Source organism: Emys orbicularis, chromosome 5 (assembly GCF_028017835.1).
Source record: "Emys orbicularis isolate rEmyOrb1 chromosome 5, rEmyOrb1.hap1, whole genome shotgun sequence".
NCBI classification, from domain to species: Eukaryota; Metazoa; Chordata; order Testudines; family Emydidae; genus Emys; species Emys orbicularis.
The window spans coordinates 133,238,560-133,257,614 of NC_088687.1; the positions used below are offsets into that span (position 1 = coordinate 133,238,560).

The 19,055-nt window shown below is 43.8% G+C and overlaps 1 protein-coding gene across 2 annotated transcripts in view; it reads left to right on the plus strand.

Moving 5' to 3' along the window:
* Positions 1-661: 661 nt before the first annotated feature.
* SUCLG1 (succinate-CoA ligase GDP/ADP-forming subunit alpha) overlaps positions 662-19,055 on the plus strand; it is a 32,089-nt gene continuing 13,695 nt past the window's right edge. Inside the window, exons 1-2 of one of the 2 annotated variants that reach the window (XM_065404728.1) lie at positions 662-778; positions 16,178-16,281. In XM_065404728.1, the coding sequence (XP_065260800.1) occupies positions 730-778; positions 16,178-16,281 (153 nt within the window). In that variant the 5' untranslated portion in view covers positions 662-729. Of the gene's footprint in view, positions 779-16,177; positions 16,282-16,833; positions 16,900-19,055 lie in introns of those variants that run through there. The other variant, XM_065404729.1, reaches the window with a different exon arrangement.

Genomic DNA, 19,055 nt, shown 5'->3' on the forward strand with positions numbered 1-19,055 from the left:
CCGGGAGACTCCAGGCCAATCCTGGTGGGTTGGCAACCCTAATCTGATCCAGTCAAGCATTTAAACTTGACTTGAATGGGTCTACTCAGATGCTTACGTTTTGGCAAGTGTTTAAGAGCTTTGCTGGATCAGGGCCAGGCCGTGCCACACCTTGTAGGGCTGAGTCCTAAATGGAGCCTATAAAACGGCAAGGGTTGGCAACCCTGTTTTTCTGCTGCCTTAAAACAGGGGCGGTAGCAAACACCAGAAGCCTATAGCCCTGATTTACACCAAGGCTCCAAGCTTTGCCAATGGGGGGTTGGGCAGAACTGATGGTGAAAGGAGCCTTTCAACTGATTTGCTCTGTGTCTTGGATGAAAATCCCCCCTCTGCCCCCTTTTCCTTTGGCTCTTCCCCCTCACACCTTCCCCTTCCTCTCTCCCTAAACTCTCAGCCTTCTCTGCCCTCCCCCCCCCTACCACTGAACTACAATCCCCACAACACCCTGCGCGGCGGGGTCTTGCCCTCAGCTCGCGAGGACCCCTCCCGGCCGGCTGCGGAGCCGCCACCCAGAGCCGGATGTAGGATTGGTGGCCTGGCCAGCGCCGGGCCCCATATCCCCGTGGCAGGGCGGGGCTGTCCTGGCAAAGGCGGGTTTAGGGGCGGTTTGGCCTCCGGCGTTCTCGCTGGCCGCCTGCGTGCGCGCGCGGAGCCGCCCGCCCGGGGCCCGTGTCATTGGCGAAGGAGACGATGTCTCACTGCAGCGGCGCTTCCCGCCTCCTGGGCCGCCTCCTGCTCTGTGAGTATCGGGCCGGGCCGGGGCCTGGCGGCAGCCCCGGACCCCACTCTGACTGGGGCCCTCGGAGCCTCGCGGGCGCTAGGTCTGGCTGGGGGGAGGCCTCGCGGCCCCCCTCCCCCAGCTGGGCAGGGCCCTGGGCCCGGGGGGCTTTACGCCGGTCTGGCCTGGGGCTGGGAGACACCCCCCCCCCCCGGGGCGTGGCTTGGTGTCTCCGGGCCCCGCGGGGCTGGGCTGCCCCCCCCTCCCCCCGGCTTCGTGCGTCGGGGCTGCCAACTGCTCCTGCTTCTGCTTCTGCTTTTTGTTGGGACTATCCGTGGGTAGCTGCCGTCTGGGGGCACAGGAGGGTGCGATTAGTTCCGCTTTGACGGGCGGAGGCGATGGCTGCCACCGTGACGTCCCGGTTGGAAGTCCTGCCTGGCTCTTGCACCGGGTTCTTCAGCCGTAGATCTCCAAGCGCTGTGCCGGTGAAGCTGGGATCATTATCTTCCCTCTGAGGGATGCGGGGGACTTGCACCCAGAGCAGGGAAGTGACTTTCTGTAGGTTGGTGGCAGAGCCAGGAAAAGAGCCCAGTTCTCCTGTGTCCCAGTCCAATGCTCTAGTCCAGGGGTAGGCAACCTATGGCACGCGTGCCGATTTTCAGTGGCACTCACACTGCCCGGGTCCTGGCCACTGGTCCGGGGGGCTCTGCATTTTAAGAAGCTTTGTTTAAAATGAAATTAAACATTTAAAAAACCTTATTTACTTTACATACAACAATAGTTTAGTTATATATTATAGACTTATAGAAAGAGACCGTCTAACAAAGTTAACATGTATGACTGGCACACGAAACCTTAAATTAAAGTGAATAAATGAAGACTCAGCACACCACTTCTGAAAGGTTGCTGACCCCTGCTCTAGTCATGAACTTGCTTTTTAATATCATATTAGAGCTGCACGGTGAGTGAGGTAATATCTTTTATTGGACCAACTTCTGTTGGTGAAAGAGGCAGACTCTTGAGCTACACAGAGCCCTTTTTCAGGTCCGGAAAGGTATTTAGAGTCATAGGTCAATGCCTTGTCAGGCAATCCTACATGAGTGGCAACCCTCAGTGGGCACTTTAGATGGTACAGGTGAAGTTGTCTTTTAGCAGAACTTTGTAGCTGTTCAAAAAAAGTTGGGTGCGATTGTTCTGCGTTCTTTTCCTTCTCACACTTAACACCTGTTGCTGACAGCCTGTGTTTTTTTAAAAAAAAGAGAGAGAAATCTGTGAGTTATAAAGTTCGGTAAACATGCACTGGAGAAAACATTCTTTTTAGGACATAATTGTTTTATAGTATTGTAAATGGTGAGCAAAGCATGAACATGCAGGTCCAACTGTTGAGGGTGCTGGGTGGAGCTGTGCCAGCCAGCAAAATCAGAGGTGGTCATCTGTTACTCTTTCTTAAAATACCTTTAATTTTATTTTCCTCTGTTAGCTGGGAGTCCTGTATGTCATAAGGCGAGCACTGAATGAACAGGGGAGTTTCTAGAAAGGATAAGAACAAATGGTATTTCTTTAAAGTCCAAATTCACAGTATATTTGGTCAATTTCACAGTCATAAGATTTTAAAAATCATAACTATCATGATTTCAGCTATTTCAATCTAAAATTTCATGGTGTTGTAATTGTAGGGGTCCTGACCCAAAAAGGAGTTGAGAGGGGGTCACAAGGTTATTGTAGGGGACGTTGCAGTACTGCTACCCTTACTTCTGCGCTGCTGCTGACGATGGCGCTTCCTTTAGAGCTAGGCAACCGGAGAGCAGCGACTGCTGCTGGCCGGGATCCCAGCTTTGAAGGCAGAGGCGCTGCCAGCAGCAGTGCAGAGGTAAGGATGGCATGGCATGGTATTGCCATCCTTATTTCTGCACTGCTGCTGGTGGGGCACTGCCTTCCGAGCTGGGCGCCTGGCCAACTGCCGCTGCTCTCCGGCTGCCCAGCTCTGAAGGCAGCGCAGAAGTAAGGATGGCAATACCGGACCCCCTTAAAATAACCTTGCAACACCCCTCCCCCTCTGCACCCCGCAACTCCTTTTTGGGTCAGGACCCCCAATTTGAGAAACACTGATCTCCCCTGTGAAATCTGTATCGTATAGGGTAAAAGCACATAAAAGACCAGATGTCACGGGGAAACCAGATTTCACGGTCCGTGATGTATTTTTCATGGCTGCAAATTTGGTATGGTAGGGCCCTACTAATACCTAAAAAAAAAAAAAAAAATATGAAGTTTATTTAAACTTAAAAATCACAATTCTGCTTGAAAACTTTTTGTGGTCATAGGTGTTACTTGTAACTATTAAGATCACTGTAACTGAAAGAGATTCGCAAAAACATTCTCTTTGTCTTTACAGTTTGTTTACTTTGCAGTTGGCAGCGCTGTGTGTAGCAAATTTCATTGTATCCCTGTGTAATAAGTTAGAAAGACACCGATCCCGCAGTGAGTGCTGAATGGACAGATTGAAGTCAATGGAGATCTATCTGCACAGGGATCTGCTCCTTTGGAGTCCATTGAAGAATCGGTCCCTTAGTTGTCAGGCTTCTATCCTACAACTGATAGCATATGGACAGACTGGCGAGGCCCCCTGAATTCTTTGGAACTCCATGCAAGTGCAGCAATCTGCCTGTGTGCTTTAAATTACAGGATTGGAGCCTAAATCAGTTTCCACTCTTTCTGAAACTAACATCCCTTTCTGCTCCCTTTACAAAACTTCGACAGGGCATCAGGAAGAAAGACACTCACATAAGTTTTTTGTTTTTGTTTTTTAAGGGATTTTTGGGAAGATATTTAGTATGTACTGGTTAACAGTTACTCTGTTAGAAACAACACTTAAAAATATTTAAAAAAATAAACTGCCAGTTGACAAATTCAAACACCTAAAGTTCCAAACGGGAAGGCTTGGTGAAACTTTTGTCCAGGAGTCCAAGCATCTGTATCTGTGCACCGAACAGTATGTGTTATTTTGGTTGTCATCGAACAACATACTCCATCATACAACTCCACTTAACAACACTTATTCTATAACAACATCTTCTGTCATACAATTTCACATTAACCTAGTCCCTTTTCCACAGGGATTTTGAGGCTGAACATATTTTTTTGTATAAAAACAGTTAATAAATCTATTCTGCACAGTGATGATTTTGATCATAAGTTGCTGATTTTGATTGTAAAACAGGTACAAACTTATTCTTGTTTGTGCTTGATGATCTTGCAACATGCCCTTGATCGTCTTAATTGTAAAGAATCAGCGTTTAAATCATGGTGTTGTGTAATAATTTCTGTAAAAGGCTAATGAATGGCAAACTAATTCAAAGGTTAGAAATTATGCACCACTTATATATGGAATGTTGAGGCATTAGAGACTGCTCACATATGTATGTAGATAAGCACACACTGTATTGTAAGTGAAGGTATTGCATGATTGAATTGAAATGAGTCAGGATTCTATGGGGGGGAATCATGGGAATATTCTGAGGTTTTTTTTTGTTTTTTTTTTTTAAAACACCACCTTTAAAAAAAAAAAAAAATGGCTAGACATTCCTGGAATAGCTGGATGTGGGTGGGAGATTTATAGCAAAATAAGAGAAACTTATAAGGTTGCTGTTTCAGCTACAAAGTTATCTTGAGTAACATAGTTATCATTATGATATATAGATAAATATATTGAGGCTTTTGTATCTATAGGACAACTATATAACAGTGGTCATTATTGGGTTTCCTTTCTCTTGGCATGAAGGGGAATGATTACACAAGATGGCTATCTGATATAGGGCTGACCAGCTCAGCCTATCATAGCTAAAGCACCTACTATTGAGGTGCTTCACTGCAGTATCCCAGGGTGGCCATGGTGGTGGTTGTGTCTGCGCCCCCCCCCCCCAAAAAAAAGAGTTGGAGCAACTTCTCTTTTGGATGCCATAGTTGGTCCATTTCAATGCAACTGAATCAGCCATATGGTTCATCTGTGACCATATGGTTCATCTGTATGTTGCTGATGATCATCTAATGCTGGACTCCTTGATATAGGAGAAGATGGGGAGGTTGATAGGGACTGAGGTTTTGCTAGTCATTAGTGCAGGTGCCCATTAGTATTGGCTTCATTGGTAGAGACCTGCACGGATACAAAATTTTGATCCACATCCATCCACGATCCGCAAACATGGTCTGCGGATATGCACGGATATAAAGCAGATTTGCAGGACTCTATTCGTTAGGTGTGGTGAATATAAGCACTCTCATAACATTCAAGTTATTCCTTCCATACTGACCTATCTAAACTCCTTGACTCTTGTCAAGTTTATCGCTGGGAATTTCCATGTCTGTAGGATATTTTTAGTTAAAACTTGAGTTACCTTTGGAACATAATCTTCAACTGAAATTAGAAGTAAATATAGAGTGAAAGCTGTATAAAGCAGCTCCTCAAAGGATTGACAATGAATTGCTTAATTGAGATGGCCTTGTAAGGAGAGGCAAACACTTAAGACAGGCACCCAGTAAATGCTCCTCTTGGACAGGCAGGTCTTGAAAAATGTACCCAGCAAATACTAGCTTGGGAACTAAGCCCAGCTACTAAACAAGATGGAAAAATAGCTGTATTGCTAGGCTCCTCCGTTGTTGCATTCTGCAATTTGAAGGAATGAAAGTTGGGTACTGTCTGGGCAGAGGGGGGTTGCTAGGTGTGGTAGGCAGTCCTCTTAGGAGAAGAGACTCGGGTTTCAAACCAAGAACATCAGTTGATCAGCCGGTTTGTAGAAGCTGTGTCAATCACACGTGCCCTTTGGATTTTTGTCTTCAGGTAGTTTATCACTACAATGGTAGGTTGTCCCCTGGAAGCGATGTGCAACCACTTTGCGCGACTGCTGTGGAAAGGGCCCGAGAGTACAAGAGGAGGTAGCCCCGGGATAAAAAACATGCGGAAAACCATGCGGGGGAGGGGGGACAGCAGGGGAGGGCCGGGGGCGAGTCTGCCGCCGGATGTGGCCCGCAGGCCAGAGTTTGCCCACCCCTGGACTAGCTGAAGCAATCTCAGAACTGTTAGCAGTTACCTTTGAGAACTCATGGAGGACAAGTGAAGGTCCCCTGAGGATTGGAGAAGGACAACTCTAGCACCTATCTTTAAAAGGAAGAACAAAGAGGGCCTGGGGAATTATAGATGGGTCAGCCTGACTGATACCTGGAAAGATACTGGAACAAATTATTAAATCAGCTTGTAAGTACTTGGAGGATAATAGGACTGTAAAGAATATCCAGCACAGATCTGAACAAATAATGCCAAGCCAACCTAATTTTCTTTTTTTGACAGAGTTACTGGCTTACTCAAGGGGGGCAAGCTATAGATGTGATGTATCTTGATATTAGTAAGGATTTTGGCACAGCCCCACATAACATTCTCATAAGCAAACTAGAGAAATGTGGTCTAGATGAAATTACTATAAGGGGGTGCACAACTAGTTGAAAGTCTGTACTCAGTATCAGTGGTTTCTGTCAAACTGAGAGGGCATATCTAGTGGGGTCCCGCAGGGGTCAGTCCTGGGTCCAGTACTAGTTAATAATTTCATGAATGACTTGGATAATGGAGTGGAGAGTGCATATAAAACTTGCAGATGACACCAGACCTGCAAGGGGCTGCAAATACTATGTTGGCAAATTAGAGAATTAGTCTGAAATCAACAAGATGAAATTCAATGAAGTGCAAAGTGCTTCATTTAGGAAGGCAAAATCAAATGCAGAACTACAAAATGGGGAATAACTGGCTAGGCAATACTACTGCTGAAAAAGATCTTGATTATAGTGGATCACAAATTGAGTATGAGTCAACAATGTGATGCAGTTGCAAAAAAGGCTAATATCCTGGGGTGTATTCACAGGAGTGTTGTATGTAAGATGTGGGAGGTAATTCTCCCGCTCTACTCAACACTGGTGAGGCCTCAGCTGGAAAACTGTGTCCGATTCTGGACACCACGCGTTGGAAAGATGTGGTAAATTGGAGAGAGTCCAGAGGTGAGCAAAAAAAAGATAAATGGTTTAGAAAACCTGACCTATAAGGAAAGCTTAAAAAAAACCTAGTCCTGTTAAATCTTGAGAAAACTGAGGGATATCTAATAACATGTGATGACTGTTGAGAGCTGTTATAGGGGAGGACTGTGATCAATTGTTTTCTGTGTGCAGTGAAGGTAGGACAAGAAGTGATGGGCTTAGTCTGGAGCAAGGGAGATTTAGGTTAGATATTAGTAAAAAGCTTCAAACTATAAGGATACTTAACCACTGGACAGAACAGGTTGGACAAATATCTGTCAGGGGATGGTCTGCTTTTACGTGGTCTTGCCTCAGCCAGCGTGGTTGGACTACATGATTCTCAAGGTCCTTTCCAGCTATACATTTCTATGATTCTGTGACATAAGGAAGGTTGGTGTCAACCTGGAAGATGCACTTGACAAGAATGCTTGGAGACAAGGAACAAGAGCTGCTGATCCTGATTGATGAAACAAGGCAAAGGTGAAGAGGAAAAGTGGGGTACTGTATGTGAATGTAACAACAACTTGCTATTCAATAAACTATTTCAAAAATCTTGCTACAGCCCTCTTGCTTTTATTATACTTTCTTTCCCTTCATATCTTCACTCCATTTTTTTTCTTCACATAAGAGATCATGGTGTATCTTTTCTATAGTTGTCTTCTGCATGTTTCCTCTTATCTTAGAGTGGATTGATTTAAATCACAAAGTGGAAAGCCTCAATTTTGAAGTCTCAATTTTAATCTACTTTTCCATTTGTACCTCAGATCTTTTCTAAGGAAAGATGCATTATCATTGGTTGATATAATCATTAAAGCATGTTGATTTGCAACTACATAAAGCCTCTCTACACTAGATCTGGTACATCTTTTTGCTACCCAGGAAGGTACGCTATAACTATATAAATTTATTTTAAGCAATTGCAGAAACTTTTCTTGAAAGGAACAGGGCTGGGCACTCCAGAGGGAAGCTCCGAGGACTTGGTGGTTGTTGTGTGCCTATCGTTAATCTACACAGAGTGAGTCATGCCTGGAAGGATCAGCAGCTCTACTCATGTTGCCAGAGGCTGGTGGTTTCAGGGAGCTGATCCACGGCAGGCTCATACAAGACTTCCTCACGCTAAGGGCAGGTCGTGGTGATGAGGTGCCTCACAACGCTGGGTACCCAGGAAAGTGTTACAGGGGCCTCTAGCACTACTGTAATACAAACAAGAAGTAGTCAGTTAGGATTAGGATTCTTGGTACTCTTTGCCAATATAGAGAAGGTCTTAAACAATAAACGTGGGGCCTTATTATGCCATTTTTACAGTCACTTTTTGGACATGGTTAGGATAAGTAAACCTAAGAACATAAGAATGGCCCTACTGGGTCAGACCAAAGGTCCATCTAGCCCAGTATCCTGTCTTCTGACAGTGGACAGTGCCAGGTGCCCCAGAGGGAATGAACAGAACAGGCAATCATCAAGTGATCCACCCCCTGTCGTTCATTCGCAGCTTCTGGCAAAGAGAGGCTAGGGACACCATTCCTGCCCATCCTGGCTAATAGCCATTGATGGACTTATCCTCCATGAATTTATCTAGTTTTTTTTTTTAACCCTGTTATGTTCTTGACCTTCACAACATCCTCTGGCAAGGAGTTCCACAGGTTGACTGTGCGTTACGTGAAGAAATACTTCCTTTTATTTGTTTTAAGCCTGCTGCCTATTAATTTCATTGGGTGACCCCTAGTTCTTGTGTTATGAGAAGTAGTAAACAACATTTCCTTATCTACTTTCTCTACACCAGTCATGATTTTATAGACCTCAATCATATTTCCCCTTAGTCATCTCTTTTCCAAGCTGAAAAGTCTTATTAATCTCTCCTCGTATGGAAGACTTTCCATACCCGTAATTTTTGTTGCCCTTTTCTGAACCAATTCCAGTATATCTTCTTTGAGATGGGGTGACCACGTCTGCACACAGTATTCAAGATGTGTGCGTACCAGGGATTTATATAGAGGCAACATGATATTTTCTGTCCTATTATCTATCCCTTAATTATTCCCAGTATTCTGTTTACTTTTTTGACTGTCACTGCACATTGACTGGATGTTTTCAGAGAACTATCCACAATGACTCCAAGATCTTTCTTGAGTGTTAACAGCTAATTTAGACCCCATCATTTAATATCTATAGTTGGGATTATGCTTTCCAATGTGCATTACTTTGCATTTATCAACATTAAATCTCATCTGCCATTTTGTTGACCAGTCACCCAGTTTTGAGAGATCGTTTTGTAGCTCTTTGCAGTCTGCCTGGGTCTTAACTATCTTTATTAATTTTGTATCATCTGCAAATTTTGCCACCTCACTGTTTACCCTGTTTTCCAGATCATTTATGAATATGTTGAATAGAACTGGTCTCAGAGCAGACCCCTGGGGGACACCACTATTTACCTCTCTCCATTCTGAAAACTGACCATTTAGACCTACCCTTTGTTTCCTATCTTTTAACCAGATACCAATCCATGAGAACACCTTCCCTCTTATTCCGTGGCAGCTTACTTTGCGTAAGAGCCTTTGGTGAGGGACCTTGTGAAAGGCTTTCTGAAAAATCTAAGTATGCTATATCCACTGGATCCCTTTGGTCCACATGCTTGTTGACCCCCTCAAAGAATTCTAGTAGATTGGTGAGGCATGATTTCCCTTTACTAAAACCATGTTGACTCTTCCTCAACAAATTATGTTCATTTATATGTCTGACAATATTGTTCTTCATTATAGTTTCAACCAGTTAGCCTGACTTCAGTACCGGGCATATAGGCCTGTAATTGCCGGGATCGCCTCTGGAGCCCTTTTTAAAAATTGGCGTCACATTAGCTATCCTCCAGTCATCTGGTACAGAAGCTGATTTAAATGATAGGTTACAGACTACAGTTAGTAATTCTGCAATTTCACATTTGAGTTCCTTCAGAACTCTTGGGTGAATACCATCTGGTCCTGGTGACTTATTGCTGTTTAATTTATCAATTTGTTCCAAAACCTCCTCTAATGATACCTCAATCTAGGACAGTTCCTCAGATCTGTCACCTAAAACGAATGGCTCAGGTTTGGGAGTCTCCCTCACATCCTCAGCCGTGAAGACCGATGCAAAGAATTCATTTAGTTTCTCCGCAATGGCCTTATCGTCCTTGAGTGCTCCTTTAGCACCTCAATCGTCCAGTGGCCCCACTGGTTGTTTAGCAGGCTTCCTGCTTCTCGTGTACTTAAAAAGAAAAATTGCTATTACTTTTTGAGTCTTTGGCTAACTGTTCCTCAAATTCTTTTTTGGCCTTCCTAATTGTATTTTTACACTTCATTTGCCAGTGTTTATGCTCCTTTCTATTTTCCTCACTATGATTTAACTTCCACTTTTTAAAGGATGCCTTTTTGCCTCTCACTGCTTCTTTTACTTTGTTTAACCATGGTGGCTCTTTTTTGGTTCTCTTGCTATGTTTTTTAATTTGGGGTATACATTTCAGTTGAGCCTCTATTATGGTGTCTTTAAAAAGTTTCCATGCAGCTTGCAGAGATTTCACTTTTGGCACTGTACCCTTTATTTTCTGTTTAACTAACCTCCTCATTTTTGTGTAGTTGCCCTTTCTGAAATTAAATGCTACAGTGTTGGGCCGCTGTGGTGTTTTTCCTGCCACAGGGATATTAAATTTAATTATATTATGGTCACTATTACCAAGCGGTCCAGCTATATTCATCTCTTGGACCAGATCCTGTGCTCCTCTTAGGACTAAATCAAGAATTGCCTCTCCTCTGGTGCGTTCCAGGACCAGCTGCTCCAAGAAGAGTCATTTAAGGTGTCAAGAAACTTTATCTCTGCACTCCGTCCTTAGGTGACATGTATCCAGCCAATATGGGGATAATTGAAATCCCCCATTATTATTATTATTATTGAGTTTTTAATTTTAATAGCCTCTCTCATCTCCCTGACATTTCACAGTCACTATCACCATCCTGGTCAGATGGTCGGTAATATATCCCTCCTGCTATATTCTTCTTATTAGAGCATGGAATTTCTATCCATAGAGATTCTATGGTACAGTTTGATTCATTAACGATTTTTACTTAATTTGATTCTATGCTTTCTTTCACATATAATGCCACTCCCCCACCAGCATGACCTGTTCTGTCCTTCCGATATATTTTGTACCCTGGTATTACTGTATCCCATTGATTATCCTCATTCCACCAAGTTTCTGTGATGCCTATTATATCATTATCCTCATTTAATACGAGGCACTCTAGTTCACCCATTTTATTATTTAGACTTTTAGCATTGCCCATTTTTTGACCTTGCCCATTTGCTCTTCAGATACAGTGCACACACTAGACCAGTGTTTCTCAAATGTAGCCACGTGCCGCATGCAATCACCAGTAGCTTTTCTTGCGGCCAGGACAGCCTCCTGAGTGGTGGAGGGCAAAGCAGCAGCTACTCCCCTCCCTGTTGCTACTGTATACAGCTGCCTTGGTGTTGGCTAATGCCGCCAGCTCTGCAGTGCATCTGGAGACATGTAGGCATGCTGGGGGAACCTTGGACTCCAGATGGCCAGTGAGTTCCCGACCCACCTTCGTGGGGGTGGTGGGGCTTTGGGCTTCAAATCTGGGACCCCAGGTCCCCCCTTCCCCCAGTGCTTGCTGTGTTGGGGCTTGCCCAGACTGAGTAAGCCTGCTGTGAAAGGTGATATTTGTATGTTTTGTTAATATCACTTTTTACGTCAAACTTACTAGTGCAGACTTCACAGCAGACTTGCTAGCTAGGCTGGAGGCTGTGAAAAGTGATATATTAACAAACATAAAAAATTCATTTTTCACAGGCTCCTGGCCAGCTATCAAGTCTGCTGTGAAAAGTGATACTTCCACAGCAGATTTCCTAGCTAGCTGGGAGGCTGTGAAAAGTGATATTCTGTTTAGTTCCAGTAAAGAATAGAGACAACTGTGCATTGTTTTTATTATTGAATCTGCCCCCCCCCCCAAAAAAAAACCCCTACATGAATAAATTAAAGATTTGGGTGTGTATACGTGCATATTTATTTTCCTAAAGTTAATTAAGTATTTTAGAAAAAGTGTCAGAATGCACACTAGCAAGAGTTGGTGACCGCATGCTGAGGCCACCAAAAAAATTGTTATGAGAACCCTTGCACTAGACAGTATACAGCTGAGGATAACAATCTGCTCATGCCTATATCCTTTTCTTTTCTTTTTTTCCCCAACCAACTACATTTTTTCCTGGACCAAATTTCTTCTGCCATGTAAAAACCATGTAACATGCTTCAGGACAAATCCATAGAAAGCTTGGAGTTTAAGCTGGTTTTGAGTTATCAGAGTGCATAAAAATTAATATTTTAAACATTGGAAGATGCATCTCTTTTCACACTTGGCCGGCTTGTGAAAGGCTCAGCAAGTGTGCACGCTCTTTTTTTTTTTTTAATTATTATTTAATTCTCCATAGGACTGAAACTGACACATCTCCGCCTCCAACATTTTTTTAATAAGCACCCGAAAATAGATATGGAATAGTCAGTTGAACCTTAACAATAGAACTGGTGGTATGATGTTATAATATAAATTTAGTCCATCACAGTTTTTTTTAATAATGTACAGATTTAATCACTGAGAACACTTAAAATAGACTTTGTGCTGTATTATAAATATGTACACTGAGAACATCTTTCTACTGTCTAGCTTAGAGTCCTTCTCAATATTGAAATGTTAATTGACCTGGAACCTTAACCGTGGATGGTTCAGCTATGCCTGTTCACCCTAGAAGGGTCAGCGTAGTAAGCCTTTTAAAAGGATCTGTTTTTATAAATGTACTTTAACTAGCCAGTGTGTAGGAGTGATTCTTTATATACAAATATATGGGAAGTCAAATTTCAAGAGTCTTTTTTTGGCTCTGGGCATGCTGTCAATGTCCGGGCACACACAGGTTCCAACATACATAGACCTGGTCTAACCACAGAGTTACACTGGTTCAACAAGCCATGTTTATGTTTTGTGTGTGTTTTTTTTTTTTTTTTTAAACCATTGTCCATTTTTGTGGATGCTTACCTCCATTTAAACCTCACAGCAGTTTAGTTTGCCCTTGTAATTGATGTAACCAGGTTTAAATTGAGGTAAGTGTGTCCACACTTAGCTGCACTAGTTTAAAATAACACATTTTTCCCTGACTGAAACTTCGGTCTGCTAAAGATTACCCTAAAATCACATTCAGTATGTTTATTAGAGCTTCAGACATGGACTTACTTGATCTATTCGCTTAATGGTTTCTCTTAAAACTTAAAAAATTTTATGTAACATTGTTTATTTCGAATAATACTTATTTGTGTATTGCTTCCAGCAATATTGATCAAGCAGACAAAAGCAAGTGATTAGATTGAACTGTTGCAAAGGCTTTTCTGACTTCTTAACAGACTGATGACATGCATATCTAACAGTTCTGTTATATACTGTGAGCCTCCATATCCATTATCCCTTTAAACTCTAAGTTTATTGACTGTTCGAAATGTTTGGTGCTATGTAGAGTCTCGTGTAACATTCTTTTCCCAATGGTTCTTCAAGAAAACAAGACTGATTACCTAATAGGTTGGAATCAGACATAGGCATATGCTATTATAATTCTTCACATTATTTGGCATGACTGAAAAGTAGGGAAAAGACTACAGCGCTTGCTGGAGAAATCAGACTTGACTTAATAGTGTATAAACTTCTTTTGATGTTGGTTTAGCCTTGCTTCTCATTTAGGTTGAATGGAGGTACACACGCACACAGGCTTTATCTTTAAAAAGCTCTTTGCAAAGAGAGATCTCAGTAGGATTACTGCCCCTTTAGCCTCTCTGCGGGGAAAAAAAGTTGTAACTGCTTAGGTTTTAAATATTGTGTAAATGAAACCTCGACTAATAAGCCTTCCATAATTGCAATTTCTATCTGGTGCCTTTATTTTAAGATGTCAGTAACATGTAGTGGTAAGTAGACAAGTACGTGTATCTGGTCATAAGAGCTTGTGTTGAAGTAGAGTTGGGAGGGATAGTTCAGTGGTTTGAGTATTGGCCTCCAAACCCAGGATTATGAGTTCAATCCTCAAGGGGGCCATTTAGGAATCTGGGGCAAAAATCTGTCGGGGACAGTACTTGATCCTGCTGTGAAGGCAGGGGACTGGAGTCAATGACCTCTCAAGGTCCCTTCCATTTCTATGAGATAGGTATATTTCCATATAATATGTTGTTTGTAAAATACTTGGAGAGTTATTTTTCTTTTATGTTTTTTCCAGCCAGTGAACTCTACATACTGTGGTCTTGTTTTTTAAATGATGTGGCCCCCTACAGGCACACTTGAGCATGTGCCTGTTCAAACCGAAGACAGTCCAGATAGGATATCTTTATTTTAGCTTCCCCTTTTTCTTAAAGTTCATCTCTTAACGTTTTTTCCTCTTAAGACTTTAGGTACCTGAACAGCACCACATCTCTTGTAACGTATACTAATATTGCCTGTGCTGTGTTCTAGGAATGTACAATTTCCTGCTTAGAATAAGTGTCATAAAATACATCCCGGTTAGGGAGGATTTCTAAACTATCCAAGGCCCATTATAGGGTTGAAATTCTCTGCTAGAGCTGACCTTTTTGCAAAAGGTTTTGTGAAGAATCTGTCCCTCTTTTCCCTAGCCATCTCTTATCTTACATTTCACACAAGTAAATTAAACTGTGCTTTGCCATCAAGCGGATGCAACAATAGAATGCCTTAACTGTTCAATAGGAAGGCAATTAGTTCCCTTTTCTGTACTCATTGGTTTTCTTTAGCTGCATATCTTTAGGGTGTTAGAAGCAGTGAGAAGAGACACATGCAAGCATCCTCTTGCTGAATTAGATGGAAAGTGGTGTTGGTGGTGTTGATGGAGGGCCTTCCTTTTCCCCATGAGTCCAAGCATGATTTTAAGTTTGTGGTGTCTAAGCCCTAGCAGCTAGGAAATTATTGGAAAAAGCTTCTCTCACTGAATCTTCACCCTGGAGTGATCCTTCTGAGGATCACTCAACATGCTAGATGTTTCAGATTGGCTAAGGTGTGTGTGTGTGTGTGTGTGTATGTATGTGTGTGTGTATGTATGTATGTGTATGAGGTTGTGTGGCTATTGGGACCGAGGAGCTGGCTCCATTCCCAGTTCTGACAGTGCCTCCCTCTGTGGCCGTGGTTAAGTCTTAGGCCATGTTTTTAAAAGTGTCCTCTATTGTTGGATGTATTTTTTTATTTGTTTTTTAAACAGTTAGTTAGTTAGGGCCTGATTCTTCATATGCTGAGCACCCACACTTAGGGTTGCCAACTGTCTTAACTGCACAAACCCAAACACCCTGCCCTGCCCCTTCCCTTCCCTGAGGCCTTATCCCTGCCCCCACCCCTTCTCCAATCCCCCTCCCTCCATCGCTCACTCTTCCCCCACCCTCACTCACTTTCACCAGACTGGGGCAAGGGGTTGGGATGCAGGAGGGGGTGTGGGCTCTGGGCTGGAGGGTAGGGCCGAGGGGTTCAGAGTGTGGGAGAGGGCTCAAGGCTGAGCCTGCGACAGGGGGTTGGGGTGCAGGAGGGGGTGCAGGCTCTGGGAGGGAGTTTAGGTGCAGGAGGGGGCTCAGGGCTGGAGGGGCTTGGGGTATGGGAGGGGATGAGGGGTGCAGGCTCCGGCTGGATGGTGCTTACCTCGGGCGGCCCCCTGAAGCGACTGGCATATCCAGCTCCAAGGTTCAGGGGTGGCCAGGTGGCTCTGCGTGCTGCCCCTGCATGCAGGCACCACCCCCACAGCTCCCATTGACTGTGATTCCTGGCCAATGGACACTGTAGAGTCGACACTCAGCATGGGGGGGGGCAGCATGCAGAAACCCTCTGCACCCAGGAGCCAGAGGGACATGCCAGTCACTTCCAGGAGCTGCGCAGAGCCAGCGCAGGTATGCTTACCTTAGACCTGCTGCACCACCGACCGGACTTTTAGCAGCCTATTAAAATCTCCCGGACTGGTTTCAGTAGCCACTGGGGGATCGATTCTGGGAGACTCCTGGCCAGTCTGGGAGAGTTGGCAACCCTACCCACACTCCAGACAAAGTCAATGGGAGCTACAGGTGCTCAGCACCCCTGGGAATTAGGCCTGAGGTATCTAAGGTAGGGCACCCAAATTAAAGCTTTCTGAAAATCTGAGTCTCAGACTCTGTCCTTCCCTTATGTAACTGTAGAATGGAGTCGTGTCTGATTCATGGGGTATTGAAAGGCTTAGTTCAGAAACATTTGTGAGGCCATATAGAAGGGTAAAGTAAGATTCTAGAAACACAAGCGATTATTAACCTTTTTATTTTATTATTTTTAGTGCAGCAGAATGGAGTACGTCACTGTTCCTATTCAGCCACACGGAAAAATCTTTATATCAATAAAAATACAAAGGTTATCTGCCAGGGTTTTACTGGCAAACAGGTGCGTATCTTTGGTATAGATGAAATGCTTAGTATAACCTTCTTTAAATGGAAAAAATTGAGTAGTCAAGAGATTTAACAGGTGTTCCATATTTTTGGTTTCATTTGTTGTGCATATATATGTTCTTCTAGCAAATGCAGACGTTTTAAAAGCTGGGTTATCTTATTATATCACTGTTTGCTTTATTTAGCCTTGTCACCACATCAAATATAAGGTATTTCTTCAAAAAGTTCTGTGAGGAAAATATTTATTCTTTGTAGAAACAGCTTTCCTGTTTTCCGCTTTGAATTTTTTCTGCTGAATTATCTTCTTGATAAAGGGAAATGTTCTTCATTGATGAAGCAGTTTGCTTCAAGCATTGTGTGTTGCTACGCTGCAAAACCATATCCTGTATATAATTCTGTTACTGTTTGACACCACTGACTTTCATCCTTATTTTGTTTAGAACCAATCCTCCATGATATGTGTTAATTGAAGCTTTGTGTCCTCTGAATAAGAGATTGCCTTGTGTAGTCACTTTATTCTTTGTATTTTCAATTTCCGACAGCAACCTGGAATCCCACTGTTTCCAATCCAGTTCATGCTCAAATTCAGCAACTGCGCTCTTTAGCTTCTCTGGTTAGTGTTTGTTCATTCAAATGTTATCATTGAGACAATGCCTTTTGTTTTAAATTAAGAATTTATTTTCCACAGAGAATCAGTTTAATTCTTTTTGTCATCTTAATTCATTTAATCCTTCTATCACATTCTCTCATTGTTACACATTTGAATGATGAAAAGACTGCATTAGATAGCAGAAGTGCATTGATATGAATTAGCAGCAGCTGCCAATATTGTTTTTTTGCACTTGATTATCATGTTTGTGATCTCTTAAAGCTGATTTGGAATATTAAAATGTGGGCCTCTGCTATGCTGTCTGAAAATGTATTGGCAGGGGAGAACTAACTGAACTATTACCTTGTGATTTGGAGCCTAACTGCTCCGATCTAAAAGAAAAAAAGGCATGCTGTATTCTGAAGGTCATTTAAAACTTTAATGTGCACTGTAAAATAGCTATTCATTATGTCCACATGTCCCATTCTATTACGCCTGTGGGAATTCTGCGCCATTGCACGCATGCAGAATTCGTGTCCTCCCGCAGATTTCTTTGTTTCCCTGTCATTTTCTGAGGGGAAGCAAAAGGAAGCTATGGTGGGGTGTGGATGGTGGTGGTGGGGAGGGAACAGAACAGGGATGCTCATGCGTGTAATTTTGTGGGGGGCATTGCCCTCCCAAGCAGGCAAGGTATGTAGGGGCACATGGGGTCATGTGCCACTGCCACCCCATTTCTACGAGTGCAGAGCTTCCCAGTTCAAGGAGGGTGCCACTTAGATGCTGCCTCCTGGGTACTAGTACCGGTCATGTTCTTCTTCTGTGTGCTGGGAACTATCCTGTTTTCTGCACAACAGTGAGTGCCAACGGGGGAAATAGGGGAGTGGGGGGCAGATGGGGCAGGAGGAGGGGGATGTAAGAGTTAGGGAAGGGGGATGGGGCAGGGGATAGTGAAGAGAGAAAGGGGGGGGATGGGGGAATCATGGGGAGGGGCAGGAGCCAAGCATGTGGTGTCCCCTGGGCGGCAGCAGCTGGGTCTCCCCCCGTTTTAAGCAGGCGTATCAAATCCCCACCTCAACAAGCCCCACCCTCCTTCACCTGGACCACTCTGACAAGCCCTCCACACCCAGACCCCTATCCCATGGAGCCCCAACCACCTGCACCTGGACCCCCACCCCAGCAAGCTCTGCTCCCCCAGCACCCAGATTCCCCCTCCCAAGCCAATCCTCCCCCCCCCCCACACACACACACTGCTCTTGCTGAGCCTCAACCACCTTCCCCTGGACCCCCCTGCGTCTGGAAACACCCCCTTTCCCCCTCAATGAGCCCATGTGCATTCAGATCCCCCACTGAGCCACTTGCACCCAGATTGCCCCACAGAAAAACCTCTTACCCCACACTTGGATCCCCCCCACCCTAAGCCCCTCTACACTTGGATCCTGCTGGGCTAAACCTGCCTGCCCACACCTGATGTGCCTGGTGCAGAGGGGCAGGGCCCTGGGGTGTTTCTGGGGGAGGCCTAGCCCTTGTGCTGGGTCAGGGTCGGGTGCAGCCTCGTGGCCAACTCCATGTTCAGGGAAGTGTATGTTGGGGGTAGGGGGGGCTGCAGGGTGATCTCCTACCTCCATACAGCCAGTGGCCTGGGCTCCCCACTGCCATGCTGTAGCCTCCACATTTATTTATTGACAAATAAAATTTGCAGAATTTCATTTTTTTGGCACAGAATTTCCTCAGCAGTAACTATATATTGTGTATCTATAGTGCAAATGACCTCTAATTATAGCCTTCATTTCCATGTGAATACCCAGAGTTCTTTTTTCTGTTCATAACGTAATGCATTTTGTTTGAATTCTCAGCGGAAAGGTTTGTATGCACCGTGCTTGTGCATCAGCCTTTTTGTCTTCATACATTTTCGATAGAAATTTATTCCCTGAGTTGGGCCCTTAATCTCAAACCCTTTTTGTGTTAATTAAATTGATCCCCCTTTTTATTTAGATTGTGTGTGTTACAGTTCGTTGTGTAACTCCTTGATAATGAATCCCTTTATTTTAACAATACTAAACTCCAATGGGTACAGAATGCTGTGGGCAGACTACTACCTTTCTCCAGAAAGTGAGATCATATCTCCCTCATTCTCCACAGCTTTTCCACATACAACAGTTTCCCTCTTGAATTTTTCAGAT